General features: G+C 47.2%; 1 protein-coding gene across 1 annotated transcript in view; it reads left to right on the top strand.

The window, feature by feature from the left end:
- Positions 1-1,119: 1,119 nt before the first annotated feature.
- Positions 1,120-22,049, top strand: part of KCNH3 (potassium voltage-gated channel subfamily H member 3) — a 65,644-nt gene continuing 44,714 nt past the window's right edge. Inside the window, exon 1 of the mRNA XM_028711950.2 lies at positions 1,120-1,993. Within this exon, the coding sequence (XP_028567783.2) occupies positions 1,918-1,993 (76 nt within the window). The 5' untranslated portion in view covers positions 1,120-1,917. The remainder of the gene's footprint in view (positions 1,994-22,049) is intronic.

The raw sequence follows: 22,049 nt of genomic DNA, 5'->3' as shown, positions 1-22,049 counted from the left end.
CATTCCCTTTAAGTGTAAGGAAAGAGGGGTTAATTTTAGTTACTTAATTTTAAAAGTTTGACACACTTAGGCTTAGTGGGTGAGCTGCTCCTGTGATGTGCAAAACCTCAGCCAATTTATTTCCATTGTACCAGAAGCGGTTTAGTCATGCTGGCCACATGACCTAGAAAGCTGTCTGTGGACAAACGCTGGCTCTCTCAACCTGAAAGCGAGATGAGCGCCGCAACCCCATAGTCGCCTTTGACTGGACTTAACCGTCCAGGAGTCCTTTACCTACCTGCTACTAAAAGCACAGAGCTGGCATATAAAGTGCAATCCCTAAAGTTAAATTATTTTGCCCAATTTCAGCTTTATGGCTTGCAATACAGAGCCTGTCAAAACCCACTGCTGTGGAGTGGCATTCTGATATTTGAAAACGCCATATAAACTGGAGAATCTCTTCCCTGCTAGCTCTGGAGATCTCTGTAATACTCCACGGCCTCTCCCACTGTGGGCGCTTTGAAGATGCTATGGCCGGGTAGAGTCACATTTATGGCAGCCTCCCATGTGAAGACCCAATGCTTTTAAAGAGTGCACATTGGAGCTAATTGCTGGGGGCCGAGGGGTTCCCCCAAAGTTGACGGGCCTTGCCATTCAAATGGTGCACGTGGATCTCATCATGTGATCAATTATGCAGGACAAGGCTTAACCCCCCCCCCATATTTTATTCAAGTTGGCACACCTGAGGGTGCTTTCATCCTCAGTCCATTTCAGTTCTCTTTCTTTCTTCAAAATAACAGACCCAAGTTTTGTGCGTGTGTGCACGTACGTGTGTTCTCTGAGACACGTGTAACTTCTTAATCTGCCAAAGCAAAAAGAAAAGAAAAAAACCAAAACAAAACTCCAAACTTGCAACTCTACAGGTTGGCTGTCCCTTTAAGGGAGAGCCACCGGGTGTGTCTTAAGTAGCTATGGTAACTTTCAAGTTGAGGATGCTGCGCGATGCTCCGGGTGGCTGAAATTGACGAAAGATGGTTCGGAAAGGGGAGGGAGTGGGCTTCGCTTAACAGCCGCTTCTTTCCGAGGATTCGAATAACCGCCGGCCGAGGAGCTGCCAAGTCACGCGAATGACAAAGCGGAGCAACTTTCGGCTCGGGGACGGTTTGAGGATCTGCAGGAGAAGAAGTGGCGACGGCAGGAGGAGGAGGAGGAGGACGGCGGCGAAGGCGGCTCTGCGCTGAAAAAGGCAGCGCCTGGAAATTATGCCCCGGGCGGCCAAAGCTTTGCTGGCGATCGCGAAGCCTGGCAGTTTCTGGGACTTGCCGTCGGAGTTGCGAAGGCGCACAGACCGGAGCGAGCCGGGGACGAAGATGTTGGCGCTGCTGCAGCGGGGACTGCCGGGTCCCAGATGGGGGCGCGAGGAGAGGGCAGCCGGTGGGGAAGAAGCCCGAAGCCCCTACGGCTCCGCGGATGGGGACGCATCCTAAGCAGGTGGCAGCCGTCGGGGGACTTCCAGCCGGGATCTCCAGACCACGACCCGGGCTTTCTTCTTTTTCTCGCTCCTCCGTCCAGTCCAGCCACTTGGAGGGCTGAGCCGGACTTCGCGCCAGGCCACGACCGAAGGGGACTAGGGTCCGCCTGTCTTTGGAGTGGCTGCTCATTTAGGAAGGGAGGGCGCCCCCTCTCCTTTTTGCCGTTTCTTTGCCGGATGCGCTTGCCTTGTCGTCTGGGCACGGGCGAGATCCGAAGGCTGGGGCAGCTGTAGACTTGGCAGCCAGCCCCGCTGCGCCCCACAAGAAGTGGGAGTCGGGTGGGTGGAGAGGTCCTCTGACTTGGGGAGACTAAGGGTGTTTCTTCCCCCTCCCCCCCCCCACGACTTCTGGATCTCTTTTTCTCCCAACCATTGGACGATGGAGAGGTCCTCGAGCAAGTCCTAAAATGCCGGTGATGAGGGGCCTTCTGGCTCCCCAAAACACCTTCCTGGATACCATAGCAACCCGCTTTGATGGCACGCGTGAGTTGACTTCCCACCCTCTCTTTTTTTAAAGTCCTCTTCCCTCCCCCACCCCCAAATCCCAACCTTGTTGTCTTGGCCTCCGTAGGCAAGCTCACGTCTAGTTGTTTCCTCTGCAGAAGACCTCCACTCGCTGGGAAAAACCTCTCTCCAAAATAGGTTCAGGTCCCCCTCACTCTTACCACTCACAATTCCATTCCTGAAACCTTTCATCCGAGCCAGCCTAGATGGGCTGCTCAAGGAAGCGGTGGTGTCAGTGGGTTTGCACTCATTCGAGCTTAGAGGCCTGTTTCGGAGGCAACGCGATTCCTGCATTCAAAGCGGTCCTTCTGGGTGGGGAAGAGCGGAGCAAATTAAAACGGCGTGCGTGTGCATCGTGCAAGGGGACACATGCTGGGAATCTGCAACTAACTGTAGCTCCCCAGGGTGTGATGTACACGCAACACACTTGTGCATTTATCTCATGTGGTGCAAGCCAAGTATGGGCTGGGTGCTATTCTTGAGTGGGCTGCAAATTCAGTCAGATTCCTCTCCCCCCAAATCTCAATGGACTCTCCAAAAACCTATACAAAGGTTGTTGGCGTTTTGGTTTTTTTATGGCTTGCCACTGGGGGTTGTCACTTATAGACCGTGGCTGCAGAAACAGTATACCTTTTAAAGCACATTCTTTCCCTCAAAGAATTCTGGGAACTGTAGTTTTGTTAAGGGTTGCTGGGGGGTATTATTACAGTGCCCAGAATTCTTTGAGGGAAAGAATGTACTTTCAAGGTATAGTGTTTGTGAACACACTCCATGAGAGGGTTGCTATGCCTTTTAAGATTTGTGCTAAAGGTAGAATTTCATCAAGTGGAAATTCTCCCCTCCCCCCCATTCACTGCACCACTGTGGCTAAGGAGAGCAGCCTTTAGTGGAAATCGTGGCTTTTATGTCACTTACAGCAATCCCTGGAGTCTCCATTTGGTGACCCAAGTGATCAGGTATCAAAAATAGCTTTTTCTTTTTTTCTTTTACTGTGTTCAGGATCTTCTTCTTTCAGAATTTAGGCCTAGGATTCCTAAGGGATGAATATGCCCTTTCTTTCTTTCTTTCTTTCTTTCTTTCTTTCTTTCTTTCTTTCTTTCTTTCTTTCTTTCCTTCCTTCATGTATAAACCTGAGAATGCAATGTGTGAATGTGATAGACGTGTTTGCAAAGCTGTGTGTCATGAGATGCACTCCTTAGAGCGCCATTATGAACTGCACTTTCAGGTTGTATACACTTGTGGGTTGTGTGGCATGTGAAATGGACCTTGGCTATCTTGCATCGTGTGCACCTGAAATGTGCACCTGAAATACAACAACCAGGTTTCTACAGACACAGGTCATCTGCAAGCTGCGGTTCCCTGCTGGGTCTACACTTGGCAGCAAACCTTCATTTGTCATCCATATTCTGTGTGAAATGGAGAGCTGGGCAAAGAGTCCTTTTTTTAACAGGACTGGGCTTTGGAAAGGTTGACAGTTCAATTTATGCCCCTGCCATTCTTTTATGGAGATAAGAGTGGTCTGTTCTGTGGCGTCAGAAGGGTGTAGCTAGAGATCTGATTTTTCATTTTGATTTTCTTCCAATGAGCTCAGGATGGCATACTCAGTGTCCCCCTCCTTTTATCTCTCACAACAACCTTGTGGGGTAGGTTGGGCTTGAGAGGTGATGACTGACTGGCCCAAGATCTCCCAGTGAGCTTCTCCTCTGAGCAATGGTTTGAACCTGAATTTCCTCACTCCAAGCCCACGACTGCAGCCACTATCCCGGGACTTGGGTCTAAACCACTGAGCCACTTGGGCTTGCTGATTGGAAGGTTGGTGGTTCGAATCCCCATGACGGAGTGAGCTCCCATTGCTCTGTCCCAGCTCCTCCCCACCTAGCAGTTCGAAAGCACGCCAGTGCAAGTAGATAAATAGGTACCCCTGCGGCAGGAAGGTAAATGGTGTTTTCATGCACTCTGGTTTCTGTCACAGTGTCCCGTTGCACCAGAAGCAGTTTAAGTCATGCTGGCCACATGACCCAGAAAGCTGTCTGCGGACAAACACCAGCTCCCTCAGCCTGAAAGCGAGATGAGCGCTGCAACCCCTTTGACTGGACTTAACCGTCCAGGGGTCCTTTACCTTTTTTACCATTTTATACCACACAGTCTCTCAAAATAATACTGCAAAAACAATTATTGCCAACATAAAAATCTAAATAATAGAGGTGAACTGAAATAGCTGGATGTGTGTGTGTTTGCTAAGGAGCAGGGTGTCCTTTTTGATGAGGGAAGTGTCCTCTTTACCTTTTGTTGCGACGTTTATTAGTGTCTTCCTTTGGAGAGCTTGGAAAGCCACACTTTTGCTAAAATGGGGGCGAGTCAAGGGATGGACCATGTAGATTTAAGTAAGGTTCCCCCTACTCCCCTTCCTTAAATAATTCAGGCATTGTTGAGATGGCTCGTTGTACTAGGGGGAAGAATCAAGGGTTCTGGGATGAAGGACTGAGTCACACAACCTTTTTAGAGAGACTTTTTCATCACCAGATTGGCTCCCCCACCCCACCCCACCCGGTTGAGCAAGTTTGAATTGGCTTGTGATGACAGGTGATTTGACTTGGCAGCTCATGATCTCTATTCAAAGTGTATACAATTAGTTGCAAAAAACGCTACAAAGAAACCACTACCATATATAAAATAATGCACCACTACCGTATAGAAAATAATGCACAACTTGAGTGTGGACCATGGTGTGTGTGTGGCTAACCTGTGGCCTGCCAGATGTTGTCCAACTCCCATCAGCTGCAGACAGCATGGTCAGGGATGATGTGAGCTGTAGTCTGACAACATCTGGAAGGCCAGGGGTTCCCCGCTTTCAAATGGACACATATAGAAAAGATAAGGACATACCGAGTTTTCACCACACCAGCCCAAGCTAGGAACTTGTGCTTGGCCGTGACTTCCCAATGACTGTGGCTTCTCACATCAGAAAAAGCTTGCATGTGTGATCATCCCATGCGCCTTTCTACACCCAAGTTGCACATCAGTTGCTACATGGAAGTACCTTCTGGATAGGAATGGTGTGAAGTGCTCTCCTAAATTAGTACCAAATGCATCCTGCGCCCTGTGGCTGGCTATGTTTAGCTTGGAGAAAACAAAGTGAGCAGACTTGAAATATTGGAAGGGTTGCCACACAGAGGATGGAGCAGGTTTTTTGCAGTGTTCTTCAGCCTTTAGTCTCCAGATGTTGTTGGGCTACAACACCCATCATCCATGGCCAATAGCTAAAGCTGGCTGGGGTTGATGGGGATGGGAGTTTCACAACATCTGGGGTCCCAAAGTTAAACACTCTTCTAGAGCAGTGTTTCCCAACCTTGTGCCTCCAGATGTTTTTGGCCTACAACTCCCATCATCCCTGACTAGCAAGACCAGTGGCAAGGGATGATGGGAATTGTAGGCCAAAAACAGCTGGAGGCACAAGGTTGGGAAACACTGTTCTAGAGGACAGGACCAAGGGGTGGAAATTACAGGGGAGCAGATTTAGGATAAAGATTAGAATAAATCTCCGACAGGCAGGAGCTGTTCAACACTGGAACAGACTGCCTCAGGAGATGATGGGCTCTCCTTTGATGAGAGCATTTAAGCAGAAGTTGAGCAGTCAACTTTCAGGGGTTCTGAAGCTGGCACCTGCATTGCAGATTCTGCAGTGAGCAAGGGAGTCAGGCTAGATCTGCAAAGATACCTTCCAACTCTGGGTGGTATCCGTCTCAATAATTGCAAGTGTGAAATAAATTCTAGTTGGACTTTCCCCTCTCTCCTCCCCACACCACTCCAAAGAAGGGGGGGAGGTATAAAAGGAGAATTCCTGGATGCCAAGATCCAAGGTTGGGACAAGTATACTTTGGCGAGAGAACCCCTGCAGAGATTTTAAATCACAAAATATGCAGCAAAGTATGGAGATATAGGCTATTATGTAAAGGTAAAGGTAAAGGGACCCCTGACCATTAGGTCCAGTCGTGGCCGACTCTGGGGTTGCAGCGCTCATCTCGCTTTATTGGCCGAGGGAGCTGGCGTACAGCTTCCGGGTCATGTGGCCAGCATGACTAAGTCACTTCTGGCAAACCAGAGCAGTGCACGGAAACGCCATTTACCTTCCCGTCGGAGCGGTACCTATTTATCTACTTGCACTTTGAAGTGCTTTTGAACTGCTAGGTTGGCAGGAGCAGGGACCGAGCAACGGGAGCTCACCCCGTCACGGGGATTTGAACCACCAACCTTCTGATTGGCAAGCCCTAGGCTCTAAGGTTTAACCCACACCGCCACTCACTATTAGACCTTTAAAATATGCTCTTGTGAGTTACAAAGCTTCCTCCTTCCCCTTTCATAGAAAAAGACCACACGTTTAGGTAAATTTAAAATTGTTTACTTACAAACTCTCCAAAGATCAGTTTCATGTGTTTTTCCATACTGCATCCAGGAAAATGTTGCACATGCAGTAAAACCTGCCTTAGTTACAGTGGTGAAAGTTCCTAAATTATTGGTATAGGAACTCAAGGAAGACTTGTTAGAGCCATGTGGCTAAGCTGAAGCAACCAGTTCAGACCTCACATGCTGAGCTCATCAGGTAGACTGAGGTACAGCAAGAGGCTTGATTGCCTTCCTCCCAAGGTGAGGGGGAGAGACCTAGCTAAGCCTGGCAGGACAGCTTACTCTATGGCATTAACCCCTTAGTGCATAAATTAGACTTAAGCATGTTGAGTATATGAGGCTGGTTATCCCACAATTAGTAGGTGGTGGTTTTTGGTTTAAATTATCCCACTTTTTAGCAAGGAACCCTCAGGTCTGCTTCCTTGCTTTGCTCTGGTTCTAATTGAGTTAATAGGAAAGGATGAGAGGAGGGGAATGGATGGGGGGGGGGAAGCTTTCCCTATTCTGCATTCTTGTGTGCATCCACACATGCACCAATTCCTTTTCTACTATTTTCTCGCTGTACCTCCACCTGACTTTTCCTATGGGAGAAGCACAGAGGCCAGCCCTACCATTGGGCAGTGGAGACCAGCCCATTAGGACAAAAGGAGTACTGCTCCACCAGCTTCAGCCTGCTCTCCTCCTCTTTAACCCCAGCCCTTGTAGAACCCAGAGGGGAGGAGGATGGTGACAAAAGTAGGAGGAGTTGCTCTATCAGTCATTGGCTCGGGCTTCCCTGCCTTCTAGTCCCAATGGGCAGTAGCCACTGCTGCCATTAGGCAGAGTGCAGTGACCTCCTCAGACAGCAGATGCTAGGGAGCAGTTCCTTGGCTGTTCCCTTCTTCAGAGGACAGAGCTGTGTCCTGCACTCCCCCCCCCCGTCTTCCGGCCTTTGACCCTCAGGTGCAAGAGGTGGTGGTGGATACTATGACAGCACTAGTACTGAAATAACGGCCAGTCCAGTTCATGGAATGTTTGGTGGTGAAGGGGGGGGGGGATGAGGAAGGCACCATCTTGTCCTTTGCCTCAGGTGGTAAAATGTCTTGGGCCAGCCCTGAAGCAGTATTATTGATTGATTGAATTTATATACCACCCTATACCCAGGGGTCTCAGGGCAGTTCACAGAATAAAATCAAGATATAAAACTACAAAATACCTAATAAAAATAAAAACAACCACCCAATAACACCCCTCCCCCAGAAAGAGCCACATTTTAAAAGGGTATGGGATGTCTCACAGATCAACGAAAGGCCTGGTTAAAAGGAAACGTTTTTGCCTGGTGCCTAAAGGTGTGTAATGAAGGCGCCAGGCGAACTTCCCTGGGGAGAGCATTCCATAGACGGGGGGCCACTGCAGAGAAGGCCCCGTTCTCATGTTGCCACCCTCCGGATCTCTCGAGGAGGCGGCACACGAAGGAGGGCCTCAGAAGATGATCTCAGAGGTTTATATGGAAAGAGGTGGTCCTTGAGGTATTGCAGTCCTGAGCCATTTAAGGCTTTATAGGTCAAAACCAGTATTGCTTTCCTTTCTCATCTGGAGAACCAAAGGAGGGAAGCTTTCACCCACAAAAGTGGTTCCTGGTGTGGGCTAGTTTTTGTTGGTTTGTGATGGTGGGGCCTGGGAATAATCCGTTGAATATTTCTGGAATATTCTGGCTCATCCACGCTTCATTTTGTGCCATGCTTAAATAAAGTTTACCAAATAGAGCCTGAAGTAAAGGAATGCGTAGTAAGATGGCCCCCCACCCAACCCCAGGAGCAACCAAACTTCACAATGTCGCATGTAAGCGTTTGAGATACACAGATCTCTTTCTCCAAAAACTGAATCTGAGGAAGCGTTCTGTGTAACTCGTAAGTTCTCATCTGACACAATACATTTAGATGGTTCCGTTTTACTGTATGAATGATCCCTATACGCTTCCAAAAGTATTTTCTCCTTTCCCTTTCCCTCCCACCTCTCAGCCACCCATTTTTCTGAATGTTTCCAATTCCACCAAGGGAGCTACCGCCACTTTGCAGGTGCCCCTAAGCAAACTATTGTTTTTCTTGTCTCCAAGACAACGTCCAAGCTGAATCATTTGCAGGTTGGTTATTTGGGACTGAGAGCAGCCTTACAGAGGAGCAAGGAGAGGGTACACCAAAGGAGAAATTCAAGGAAGCACCCAAAATGTACCGGGAAACTTTTATCTAAGAGTATCAGCACACTACCCTGAAATCTGATACAATGCAGGGTAGCATAATTAATCTTCCAAATTAAAGAGAATATCCAAGCTACAGGCAAAGGGCCCCTCTAGACCAGGTCTGGTCTTTTAATTGGGTGTATTCTGCAACAGGTCATTGATGCAGTAATAGTGCATTTGTGGTGTATTTACCGTATTTTTCGCCCCATAGAACGCACCGGCCCATAGGACGCACCAAGTTTTTTGGGGGGGAAATAAAGAAAAAAAATTATTCCCCCCCCCCAGGCGCTTGTGGGGCCGGCAGCGGGGAGAAGCGCTCTTCTCCCCGCCGCCCGCCTTCAGACCAGGTCCGGGGACAGCGGGAAGACGCACTGCGCCTCCCTGCTGTCCCCGGAGCTTGCGGGGCCAGCGGCAGGGAGAAGCACGCGTCTTCCCGCCGTCAGCCTCCAAACCACATCGGGAGACAGCGGGATGGCGGCGTTCCGCCTCCCCGCTGTCCCCTGACCTTGTGGGGCTGGCGCTGGGGCTCTCCTGAAGCCTGGAGAGCGAGAGGGGTCGGTGCGCACCGACCCCTCTCACTCTCCAGGCTTCAGCGAAAGCCTGTATTCGCCCCATAGGACGCACACACATTTCCCCTTCATTTTTGGAGGGGGAAAAGTGCGTCCTATAGGGCGGAAAATATGGTATACTGAGCGATTTACTTGCTTTATTAGTGGTTCTTTGATGCTTCCCCAATGTCAGTGCATTGCTGCTGTCTGGAAGTATAGCGCAACAAAAGTGGGGCAAGGCTAAGCTGGAACATTTGTCGTATTTATAAAAATAATACAGGGTTTCAGAGGAAATCAAGTGATGTGCACTAATGGGGGGGGGGGGAGCGGCATGCTTGCCCCAAAACTTTTGCAGGTGCAAACAGTATTGAAATCAAAATCAAGTACAGTGGTACCTTGGTTCTCGAACACAATCCATTCCGGAAGTCCGTTTGACTTCCGAAACGTTTGAAAACCAAGGCACGGCTTCCGACTGGGGCAGGTGCCCCAGAAACAATAGCCGACAGCCGCGTTGGATGTTCGGCTTCTGAAAAATGTTAGAAAACTGGCACACTTACTTTTGGGTTTTCAGTGTTCAGGAGCTGATTTGTTCATCGACTAAGCCATTCGAGAACCAAGGTTCCACTGTATAGCCCCTGATACCATCGTGAGCACAAATAATCATGAATGCACAATAACAAGGATGGTTGGCTGGGGATGGGGCCCACTAGGAAGTTTACCATGCAAGTCCCACTGCAGTGATTAGCAACAGCAAAATTTCTACAGAGTTTGCAAATTATGTGCCTCTATTATTAAAAAAAAATAAATCAAAGAAGTGTCCCGTATTTAAAGACATCTCTCTTCTCTTCTCTTCTCTTCTCTTCTCTTCTCTTCTCTTCTCTTCTCTTCTCTTCTCTTCTCTTCTCTTCTCTTCTCTTCTTTTCCCTTCTCTTCTTTTCCCTTTCTGGTCAACGGATTAAAGTGGTGGCAACCCATTTGGTGGTTTTGTTTGTTTGACCCAAGCACAAGCTACTTGGGACCAGCCCTCTTGGGAATGCAGTTTGCCCAGAGCTAGGATAGCCTGGATAGCTCAGTTGGTTAGAGCATGGTCTGATGATGGTAAGGTTGCAAGTTCGATTCCCGTATGGGACAGCTGTCTATTTCTGCATTGCAGGGGGTTGGACTAGATGATCCTCAGGGTCCCTTCCAACTCTATAATTCTATGCAGAGGAGTTTGGCTAGTTAGGACTTTCTGAGAAAAACCTCTGTGTGTTTTGAGGGAAGTTGTAGGGGTGCGGGAGGGAGAATTTGCTCCGAGCCGAGCTTACTGCATCTTAAACGTACGCCCTGCAGAAGGCTTCTTTCCACTTCACAAGTTTGATCTTCGAGTTCTGAAGAAACTCTTGCATCTTATTCCCTTAAGAGAAGCTTCCATGAAACAGTAGCAGCATCTATCTACCTCTTGCCCATGGGATGCGCTTTGCTTTGCTTTCCACACCACAGGAGACACACGTGTATCACGGTCTCTCTCTGTCTCTCCCCCCATCCCTATGTTCTGCAGAGCTGCTGACCCATATCAGCAGATTAGCCTGTTCGCACCCATTGCACCAGACCCTTCTAGTCTTCTTCTTCTTCTTTGGCGATCACTCATAGCTGAGTAAGATTGTCTTCCATAAACACAGTTTTAAGAGTGAGTCCGTAAGTGACTGTGGAGGCCAATTCTGGATCTACACGTTCTTCCACAGTGGGGACATAGGTTTCCGGGCGGGAGCTGATCACGGTGAGGGTTTGCCAAGTGTGCCTTCCTCTTAGCGTGTTTCTCCCTTTCATCCTGAGTTCGAGTGTCTTTGAAACTCATGACACCTTTGGTAAAGGCTGTTCTCCAATTGGAGCGCTCTCAGGCCAGTGTTTCCCAGTTGTCGGTGTTTATACTACATTTTTTTAGATTTGCCTTGAGAGAGTCTTTGAACCTCTTTTGTTGACCACCAACATTACACTCACCATTTTAAAGTCAGAATAGAGTAGTTGATGATAATCAGGCATCCGCACAACATGACCAGTCCAACAAAGTTGATGTTGGAGAATCATCGCTTTGACACTGCCAATCTTTGCTTCTTCCAGTACACTGGTATTACCTCGCCTGTCTTCCCAGGTGATGTGTAAATTTTTTTGGAGACACACCATTGATGGAATCTTTCAAGGAGTGGGAGATGGCATTCATAAGTGGTCCACGGTTCACAAGCATACAGTAAGGTTGGTAGTACAATAGCTTTGTAAACAAGCATTTTGGTTTCCCTGCAAATGTCCCGGTCCTCAAACAGTCTGCACGTCAATCACTCGCAGTACCAAAGGAGGGATGGCAGAAATCCAAAAGGAATAATGAGATGGTGGGGATAGCAGGTCTGTAGCCCAGGAGTGCAACATCTGCTTTTCACAAGCCTGGATAGCTCAGTTGGTTAGAGCTTGGTGGTGACCATACCAAGGTTGCAAGTTTGATCCCCTGTTCGTATGGGACAGCTGCATATTCCTACATTGCAGGAGGTTGGGCTAGATCAGGCATAGGCAAACTCGGCCCTCCATATGTTTTGAGACTACAATTCCCATCACCTATGACCACTGGTCCTGTTAGCTAGGGATGATGGGAGTGGTAGTCCCAAAACATCTGGAGGGCCAAGTTTGCCTATGCCTGGACTAGATGTTCATCAGGATACCTTCCAACTTTGATTCCTGGGTGTGGTTGGTGAGATCCCCATTGAAAGGCTCTGAAGGTTAGGGAAGACCTTTGCCTGGGGGCCAAATCTTACGCTATATCATCACTGCAGCACAGAGAAAAATGTACCGAGGAAGGAAGGAAAATCGATACCTGTGTAGCACATAATTGGGAGAAACTATTCCCACATGTGATCTGTCTCTCTTCCTCACTCTCTCTCTCTGAAGCAAAAGTCGTGGTCCCTGGGTCAGTCAGTGGCAACCCAGTGGAGAAAGAAGAGCACAAGCTGGCTGGCTGTAGAAGCGAATGCCTTTGAGCAGGCTCAGCTCTTTTCTATTTTCATATTATGTAGCTAGCCTGCTTACGCAGAGAAAGGTACTCTTAGGAAACCTGGGTTACAGGGCTTGATATCAAGTTGTAGAACAGATTTAGTGTGGGCTGTAGTGTACCAACAAGCCCTCTTTCTCCTCCCCTCCCCTCCCCTTCCCTCTCCTTGCAAAAGCAACTTGGTCACATAAATCTTTTGGGAGGATATTTTCAGAGCTCCTGTGCCCGTGGTTGGAAACTGACATTGCAAGATACTATGAAGTTTTGGTTTCCTCTTTTCTCTCTCTCTCTCTCTCTCTCTCTCTCTCTCTCTCTCTCTCTCTCTCTCTCTGTGTGTGTGTGTGTATGTGTGTGTGTGTGTGTGTGTGTGTGAAAGAGAGAGAGGGGGAACTTGGGCTAGTGTTTAAGCCGTGGAGTCTGTTGCATCTACTCACCCTCTTAAGGTGGAATGTGGAAGGAGGTAGCAGGCTCTAAGAGGTGCTATTTTACACCTACACCTGCTAGAAAGGCGAAACATTCAATGGTTTACCCCTAATTTTTTTTTAAAAATCTGGTTTTTATCTTGGATAGCAGCTGGATTTTATTTTTAATTTTTGAAAAGTGGGATCTTGGAGAGCCACGGCCATTCAGGACCCTCCAGATGACCTGCTTAATCAGCATTCATCTTGCTTTGCTTGCACAGTGCTTACAGACTGCTTAGACCCATGGTTCCCAACGTGGGGCACATGCTGCACAAGGGGGCAATTCAAGCTTGTTTAGACCAAGTTAATGGCCTTTTAGGCTTCCCCCACATAAATAGGAGTTCACTTTTTGAATAGTAAGATTAGTATATGTCACGAGGGTGGTTGGGCATCAGGATTTTAGAGAGGCTTAGGTGGGGCATGGCTAAAAAAAAGATTGGGAACCACTGGGTTAGACTATGCCCAGTCTATGTTGAGTATTTGTTTTGATTTGTCCACAAGGTTGTTATACACCCCGCCACTTTCCAAACCACCAAAAGACTGATTCTTTTTTTAAAAAAGTGGATTTTGCTATGCTAGGGCAACAGAATGCTGAAATCCATTTTCACCGTGCAATTGCAATTGGATCCCTCCTGCAAAACAGTGACAATCTGGAGACACCCTCAGAGACCACAGTGCTGGATGACAGAGGCCAGTGGTCTTGCTGAGTTCTACTTCCTTATCTCTCTGCAGCTCCAAACAGAGAGCATAGAAAGCTATGCAGAGCTTTGGTTCTTAAGTCTCATGCAGAGGAGGATTGCATGGAAGCTTGCCAGGAATAAAGGGCAATGGCACCGCTGTTGTTGCGTAAATTTGTCACACGGGTGTCCTTCCTCCACCTTTCCCCTTCGCTCTCCTTCCCTTGTATGGCTTGTCTTTTTAATTTGTTAGCCTGAGTGCAGGACCTGCCCCCATTTAATGGATGTGAACTGCTTTGGGAGGCATTTGCCAGAATGCTTAGGGAGGGGATTCCGCCAAGAGGGGAATTCCACAGGGAAAAAAGTCCTGCTTCTCACACTTGCTCTTCTTTTTGATTAAAGGTAAATTAGGTACGTTTGGGCTAATGTGCTTTTAGGTGTTGTTGTTGTTTAGTCATTTAGTTGTGTCCGACTCTTTGTGACTCCATGGACCAGAGCACGCCAGGCACTCCTGTCTTCCACTGCCTCCCACAGTTTGGTCAAACTCATGTTGGTATCTTCAAGAACACTGTCCAACCACCTCGTCCTCTGCCGTCCCCTTCTCCTTGTGCCCTCCATCTTTCCCAACATCAGGATCTTTTCCAGGGAGTCTTCTCTTCTCATGAGGTGGCCAAAGTATTGGAGCCTCAGCTTCACGATCTGTCTTTCCAGCGAGCACTCAGGGCTGATTTCCTTAAGAATGGAGAGGTTTGATCTTCTTGCAGTCCATGAACATCAATTCTTTGGCGACCAGCCTTCTTTATGGTCCAGCTCTCACTTCCATACATTACTACTGGGAAAACCACAGCTTTAACTATACGGACCTTTGTTGGCAAGGTGATGTCTTTGCTTTTTAAGATGCTGTCTAGGTTTGTCATTGCTGCTTTTAGGTAGACTCTGGCTTTAACAAGGCTGTCTGAGCTAAGATTTGAAGTCTGGAGTTTCCAGTCTAAATCCTTTGGGCACTGGACCAGATGCACCCATTGTCCGATCGAGAAGATCTTTTGAACTACAACTTCCACCATCCCTAGCCATTGACTAGGCAGGTTTCTGAATTTTGGGCGTTGGGGTTGGGAGGTTTTGAAGTCCAACAACATCTGGATTTGGAGAATGCTGCTATGTTGCAGATGGCTACTGGTTTAGGGGGAGCATAAAAATTCATACAGGATCACCCCATCCCATGAATTTCTCTGCCCATCACTGGCCTTGCTGAGGATTCTCCAACATACAAGCAACCGATAAGCCATGCTATCTAAATGAAATGTCCAGCTTCAGAGCCAGTTACTGGGGGACAAAGAATGAGGGCAGCTTTTGAGTTCATGTCCTGGTTGTGGAGAGATCAGATTTAGTCACTGATAAATGGTTGCAGAGTTATCAAAGGACTGGCCCTTCCGCTAACGCTACGACACTGTTTTCGTACGTCCCTTTCATCAAAGAGTTTTCCTTTCTGGGTGAAGCATTCTGGATCCACAGTATATTAAGGTCTATGGAAAATGTCGGGTCAAGACAGTTTCTCACAAATCCTTAATGCCCCATCCAGTCAATTAAGGTTTATATACTATTGTTGTACTGTGTATTTTGGGTCTATGGACTGCAATGAAGCTGTGTGTGTTTTAAGGTCCACATCTAGGGTTGGCATCCATGTCCTGGGAGAGGCTTGGTTTGCTTTTAACAGCCGCATATTATGTGGAAATCCAGAAGTCATGTGCCCATTTCCCAGCAATGCTGTAGTGTGAAAAGCTGCACCTGCTAGACTTCTGCCTACTTTACTGTTAAAGGCAAGACTCTACTTGCATTCTGCTGCTGGTTGGAGCATCCTGTTGTTGTTTAGTCATTTAGTTGTGTCCGACTCTTCGTGACCCCATGGACCAGAGCACGCCAGGCACTCCTGTCTTCCACTGCCTCCCGCAGTTTGGTCAGACTCATGTTTGTAGCTTCGAGAACACTGTCCAACCATCTCGTCCTCTGTCGTCCCCTTCTCCTTGTGCCCTCCATCTTTCCCAACATCAGGGTCTTTTCCAGGGAGTCTTCTCTTCTTATGAGGTGGCCAAAGTATTGGAGCCTCAGCTTCAGGATCTGTCCTTCCAGTGAGCACTCAGGGCTGATTTCCTTCAGAATGGATACATTTGATCTTCTTGTAGTCCATGGGACTCTCAAGAGTCTCCTCCAGCACCATAATTCAAAAGCATCAATTCTTCGGCGATCAGCATCCTAGCATTTAAAAATGCATGTTCTTTCCTCCCCACCTTCTCTAAAGCAATTTAAGCAGTTCCTATAACAATACTACTATACTGTGTGTTTGTTTTTTAATTTAATAATAGGGCACACCTCTGTAGCATGTATAAGATCATTTAAATCAATTGGGGCATTTTAAGAGGGGAATACATTTGCAAATGTCTCTAGGCATGGAAGCCGGGGGGGGGGGGGCGACGACAATGCCTGCATCAATCTATAAATAAATGATCCCTCCATGTAGTACTTAGTAATATCGCTGCACTTGGGCTGCTGTGTAATTTGAGTAATCTGGGTCCATCTCCTGCACCCTTTCCTGTTATTTTGGGTGCAATTAGAACTCTACCGCGGCGACATGAACACGCACGTTGAACTCTGGCATTCTGTGCCCACTTTGTACAGTGTGGTTTGTATCTAATGGTCTTTCTGGATATATTTTTTTAAGGTGGGGTAATAGTCTTGAATGAGACGAGTGTGCTGCTAGCCTGACCTGCTGGTATATTTTTAAATCCTAGGAGGATTAGAAGTGGGAAAATAAAAGTATTCAGAAAGAGAGGCTTTTGGGTCTTTTTCCTGTTTCCCCCCTCACGTATCATTATCACAAGGGTTAAACTCTGCTAGATGCAGAGAGATGATCCCTCATTAGCGGGCATTACAAATGTGCCTCAGCTTTGAGATGAGCTGATATTAGCTCACACTTTTCCTTCCTAATCATTGGCTAAATTAGTCAGATTTCTGCAACACTGATAGTTACCATATCTCCCTAAAGAAGATACATCTGCTATGTTAAATATGTGTGCGTGCATATGCGGAAGCATAAACACACACCTGTTACATAAAACATATGCAATAGGTGCAATTCTATGCATGTATCCTTGGAAGAGGGACACGGGTGGTGCTGTGGGTTAAACCACAGAGCCTAGGACTTGCCAATCAGAAGGTCGGTGGTTCGAATCCCCGTGACGGGGTGAGCTCCCGTTGCTCGGTCCCTGCTGCCAACCTAGCAGTTTGAAAGCACGTCAAAGTGCAAGTAGATAAATAGGTACCGCTCTGGCAGGAAGGTAAATGGCATTTCCGTGCGCTGTTCTGGTTCGCCAGAAGCGGCTTAGTCATGCTGGCCACATGACCCGGAAGCTGTACGCCTGCTCCCTTGGCCAATAAAGCGAGATGAGCACCGCAACCCCAGAGTCGGCCACAACTGGACCTAACCGTCAGGGGTCCCTTTACCTATCCTTGGAAGAAGGTCCCACTGTGTTTAATGAGTTTTACTTTCAATGTGCATAGAATTGCAGGCCATATTGGTAGTAACTGCTGTGGAACAATTGCCTCCCCCCCCCCCATGCTGCGGAACAGTTCTGCGCTCTTTGCTTGCTTTCTAGGCTTGGGTCTGAACAGTTCCCCCCCCCCCCCCTGCCTCCAAGGGAAAACTCACTCTTTAGTGGTAGCTCAGAACAAATGGCAATCGGGGGCAAATCTGAATTTCCGTTTGCTCTGATTGAATGCCAAAGAGAGGTTTTCCTTAGAGGAAAGCAGCGGGACAAGGCAAAATGTGGATAAGCTTTGAGAGATGGAGCTAGACATCAGAAACTCTCCGGTTTGAATGTTACCTCAGCTATAACCTGAACTTTGCGGCCTTAGACACTCCCTCTCAGCCTCAGTCCTTCCCTGTGAAATATTGTGGGGGGGATAATTATACTAACTTACCTTCCAGGGTTGTTGTTGTTGTAAGGAATACTACAAGGTAATGTACACGGGTAGCGCTGTGGTCTAAACCACAGAGCCTAGGGCTTGCCGATCAAAAGGTCAGCAGTTCGAATCCCTGCAACGGGGTGTGCGCCCGTTGTTTTGGCCCAGCTCCTGCCTACCTAGCAGCTCGAAAGCACATCAAAGTGCAAGTAGATAAATAGGTACCATTCTGGCGGGAAGGTAAATGGCATTTCTATGCACCACTCTGGTTCACCAGAAGCAGCTTAGTCATGCTGGCCATATGACCTGGAAGCTGTACGCCAGCTCCCTCGGCCAGTAAAGCGAGATGAGCGCTACAACCCCAGAGTCGTCCGCGACTGGACTTAACAGTCAGGGGTCCCTTTTCTTTAATGTACATGAAGCCCTTTGAATGCTTAAAAGTGCTATCGAAAAGTTAAGTAGTAGTATTCTTATTCATTACAGGGACACATGGTGTAAGTAAACCCATCTCCTATGTTTTAATGCTGCACAATGCTATTTTTATATAATCCACTTGGAGATTTTCTTTACAGTCAAACGGTAGCTGCATTTCATTAGGTAAAGACCGATTGAATGTGTTCTCATGCCTTGAGAGCTTACACATGAGCAGAGCCTTTTAAAGCCTTTGGAAATTTCCTTACATGGCCTACTATGACATGTGTTCTTCGGGGAGCGCATCCTCCCTCCTCCCTCAGATCTGTGGGGGAGGCATTGCTCCATGCGCCACCTTTAATGGCAGCGCCACTGCCGCCACCTCCTCCTCCTCCGCCTCCTCTTTAGTGGTGCCCACACTCCAGAAAACTTTGCAGACAGAGGAACGTCTGGCCATTTCACTGTCGGCTTTCTGGCATTTAGTTCTAAACATGGCTAATTCTGGAAGGCTGTTAAAATAAATAAATAAATAACACTGGCTGGTGACAGTTGGTGTTGGGCTTTTTTGGGTGTGTGGGTTTTTTTGTTTTTTTATTTTTTTGCCTGCCAGAATGCAGGTTGAGGAAAAAACATCTTTGTGTTTTTATTTATGCTTTGCTCTATTTTTTGATACTGGGTTTTAAATGTTTAGTATTATGCTTTGTTTTTGGATTTTTTAAAATCACGGTTCTGCATTGCTTTTTTTGGGTGCTGTTGGGGTGGCAGAGAGAAGGGTGTGGCGTACATGTTTTGAAATTAATATTTTCCACATTCACATGATATGCATGGCAGATGAATAGGTAGTACAGTGGTACCTTGGTTCCCAAACGCCTCCATTGTCACATGTTTCGGTTCTCAAACGCAGAAAAACTGGAAGCAAATGCTTCCGTTTTCAAACATTTTTTGGAACCCGAACGTGTGATGCGGCTTCCACTGAGTGCAAGAAGCTCTTGCAACCAATGGGAAGCCGTGCCTCGGTTTTTGAATGTTTCGGAAGCTGAACGGGCTTCCGGAATGGATTCCATTTGAGAACCAAGGTACCACTGTACATTGTTAGTCAGTGCTAATGAATTGCTTCTCCCTCTTTGTGGCACTACCCACAAAGCAAGGACTGCCTGCTGCAACAACCAGAAGGATTTTCATAGGGCTTCCCAGGTACCATCAGTTAGGCACTGTGGGTTAAACCACAGAGCCTAGGACTTGCCGATCAGAAGGTTGGCGGTTCGAATCCCCGCAACGGGGTGAGCTCCCCTTCTCAGTCCCTGCTCCTGCCAATCTAGCAGTTCAAAAGCATGTCAAAGTGCAAGTAGATAAATAGGTACCGCTCTGGCGGGAAGGTAAACAGCGTTTCCGTGCACTGCTCTGGTTCACCAGAAGCAGCTTAGTCATGCTGGCCACATGACCCGGAAACTGTACGCCGGCTCCCTCGGCCAATAAAGCGAGATGAGCGCTGCAGCCCCAGAGTCGGTCACGACTGGACCTAATGGTCAGGGGTCCCTTTACCTTTACCTTTTACAAACCAAATTTTAGCCCAGCTGCATTTTTACCTGTCCCCACTGGCACCAATTCCAGGGGGCCCCCGGAGCCTGGCCACCCACAAAATTTTTGCTGCAGGTGCCTGGCCTCCACCCCTGCCGCCTCTGCCAGCCAAGTGCCAATTGCTGGGAACAAACAATATAAATCTATAGACACCATCAGATTGGCTGCTGTGTGATGCAATATTAAGCTGACCTTTCTGTTTGATCCAGGAGAACTTTTCTTATTTTCTTGCCCTACTGTTTTTTTTAAAAAAATATTTTCCTGTTGGATAGAAGCTCACAGTCTATTTAAGGTAAAGGGACCCCTGACCATTAGGTCCAGTCATGGCTGACTCTGGGGTTGCGGTGCTCATCTCACTTTATTGGCCGAGGAAGCCGGCATACAGCTTCCAGGTCATGTGACCAGCATGACTAAGCTGTTTCTGGCGAACCAGAGCAGCACACGGAAATGCCGTTTACCTTCCCGCCAGAGTGGTACCTATTTATCTACTTGCACTTTGGATTTGGATTTGATATCCTGCTTTATCACTACCCGAAGGAGTCTCAAAGCGGCTAACATTCTCCTTTCCCTTCCTTCCCCACAACAAACACTCTGTGAAGTAAGTGGGGCTGAGAGACTTCAAAGAAGTGTGACTGACCCAAGGTCACCCAGCAGCTGCATGTGGAGGAGCGGGGAAGCGAACCCGATTCACCAGATTACAAGTCTACCGCTCTTAACCACTGCACCACACTGGCTCGAAAGCACTTTGATGTGCTTTCGAATGGCTTCAGTGTTGGTAGCGGCATGCTGATATTTTTCTTTTTAATGTTGTCTTAAAGAAATCAACAATTTGCAAAGGAAGGGGGTGCCTCAAAAAGTGAAGCCAGAGGCCTTGGCGAGGACCTCTTTCCATGAACCAAATGAAAACCACAATGTGCTCCGTGGAATACAACTGTTCAGGACCTTGGACAGCTCAGCATTCCTGAGAGATCTTGAACTGAAATTTGTGTGTGTGTGATGTTTTTTCCAGTTCTAGCTGCTAGCAAGGCTACAGCTCCTAGGCAAGCAGGCCGCTTAAACATTTTCCACCACAGCACCTTTTAATATAAAAAGTTTGGTTCAGTTTTCAGGCATGATGACTAGGGGCGGAAGCCTTAATTGGTTCAATCAGTAGATTAAACAACTAAAGCTTTAGTTGATTAGTTGGTGGTAGGAAAATTTAATTGGTGCGGCTGAGAGTTAAAGGCACATTTTCTTTCTTTTTAAAAAAAGTTACGTTGGTTCCAGCTTGTTTATTAGAACAGGGAGTGGAAAAGAAAATGCTAAAAGATGGCTTTTTTCCCTTTAACTGCAAGTTATCTCATGCTTCTTTTAGCATACAAAATAGGGCACCCGTGTTGAGCTATTGGTAATAGGAAGAATATTGTCAATGAATAAGCGATAGGTCGGTTTAAAAAGAGTTAATTTTTAATCAACTAAAACTGGGATTGGCTGACAGCCCTAGTGGTTACTTTTAAGAATCTTCCAGATTACTTTTATTATGGACGCTCAGAGCACTCTTTCAGCATTTAACTTCCAACAGCTCTGATGTGTTACCACATGTTGCTTAACATATGACTTTCCCAGATTTTTTGGGGGGGACACACAGAGTTTTCCTTTCCTTTCCTTTCTATATTTCTCACACACGTACTTAGTGCACCAGAGTCTCTTGAGACAGGAGCGTATGATGCCATTGTTTGAATGAGTCCTTTGTATCTCCATGGGAATGTAGACTTTAGGCTGAAAGAAATTAAAAGAAACTGTGTGTGCGTGCGTGCGTGTGTGTATGTAAATTTAATTCAAATTCTCAGATTACCGATAAATACCCTTCAGTCAAAGCGTTTTAGTTGCAATTTCGAAATTTAAAGGCACCAAACAACTGAAGCTTAAAAAAAAGAGAGAGAGAGAGTTCATCATCTGCTTTTAAATCAAGAACAGGATATATTAGGGTTGTGGTGAATTTTTGCCCATGAACATTTTCAGGGCAAAAGGTTGGAGGAGGGAAGCATTTCATGATCCTCCCTCATATGCTGTTTCACCACCTATTCAAAGCTGCTTATTTCTCCGATCTGTTACTTCGGTGCTATTTTCATTTAGGAACAGGGGCTTCTTCCTGAAGTGATCCCAGATCACAAACCAGATTTTAACTATATGACGTGGTCATGAAGTGAAATCAGAATGGGGAATGGATGAATAGTATCGCTCCGAATCATGGGTAGGCAAACTAAGGCCTGGGGGCCGGATCCAGCCCAATCGCCTTCTAAATCCGGCCCACAGACGATCCAGGAATCAGCATGTTTTTACATGAGTGGAATGTGTCCTTTTATTTAAAATGCATCTCTGGGTTATTTGTGGGGCCTGCCTGGTGTTTTTACATGAGTAGAATGTGTGCTTTTATTTAAAATGCATCTCTAGGTTATTTGTGGGGCATAGGAATTCGTTCATTATTTTTTTTCAAAATATAGTCCGGCCCCCCACAAGGTCTGAGGGACAGTGGACCGGCCCCCTGCTGAAAAAGTTTGCTGACCCCTGCTGAATAGTACTGTGTACTTGCTAAACTTCTAAAGCATGTTTCCTCCCTCAGAAGAATTCTGGGCGCTGTAGTTTGTTAATAGGAAGGACTTCGCCCCGAGTGGGGGACAATCTCCCCCATCTGAGCAACTCTTAAATCTCCCTCACCTTTCTCTGCTGGCCCCAAAGGGAAATTCTCCTTCCCCGAGCTGAACTCGGTATACCCCTGTGCTTTT

The sequence above is a fragment of the Podarcis muralis genome, chromosome 2 (assembly GCF_964188315.1).
Source record: "Podarcis muralis chromosome 2, rPodMur119.hap1.1, whole genome shotgun sequence".
In the NCBI taxonomy this organism is placed as follows: Eukaryota; Metazoa; Chordata; class Lepidosauria; order Squamata; family Lacertidae; genus Podarcis; species Podarcis muralis.
Note: the sequence above shows the minus strand (reverse complement) of the source record. Positions and strands in the feature narration are given on the sequence as shown.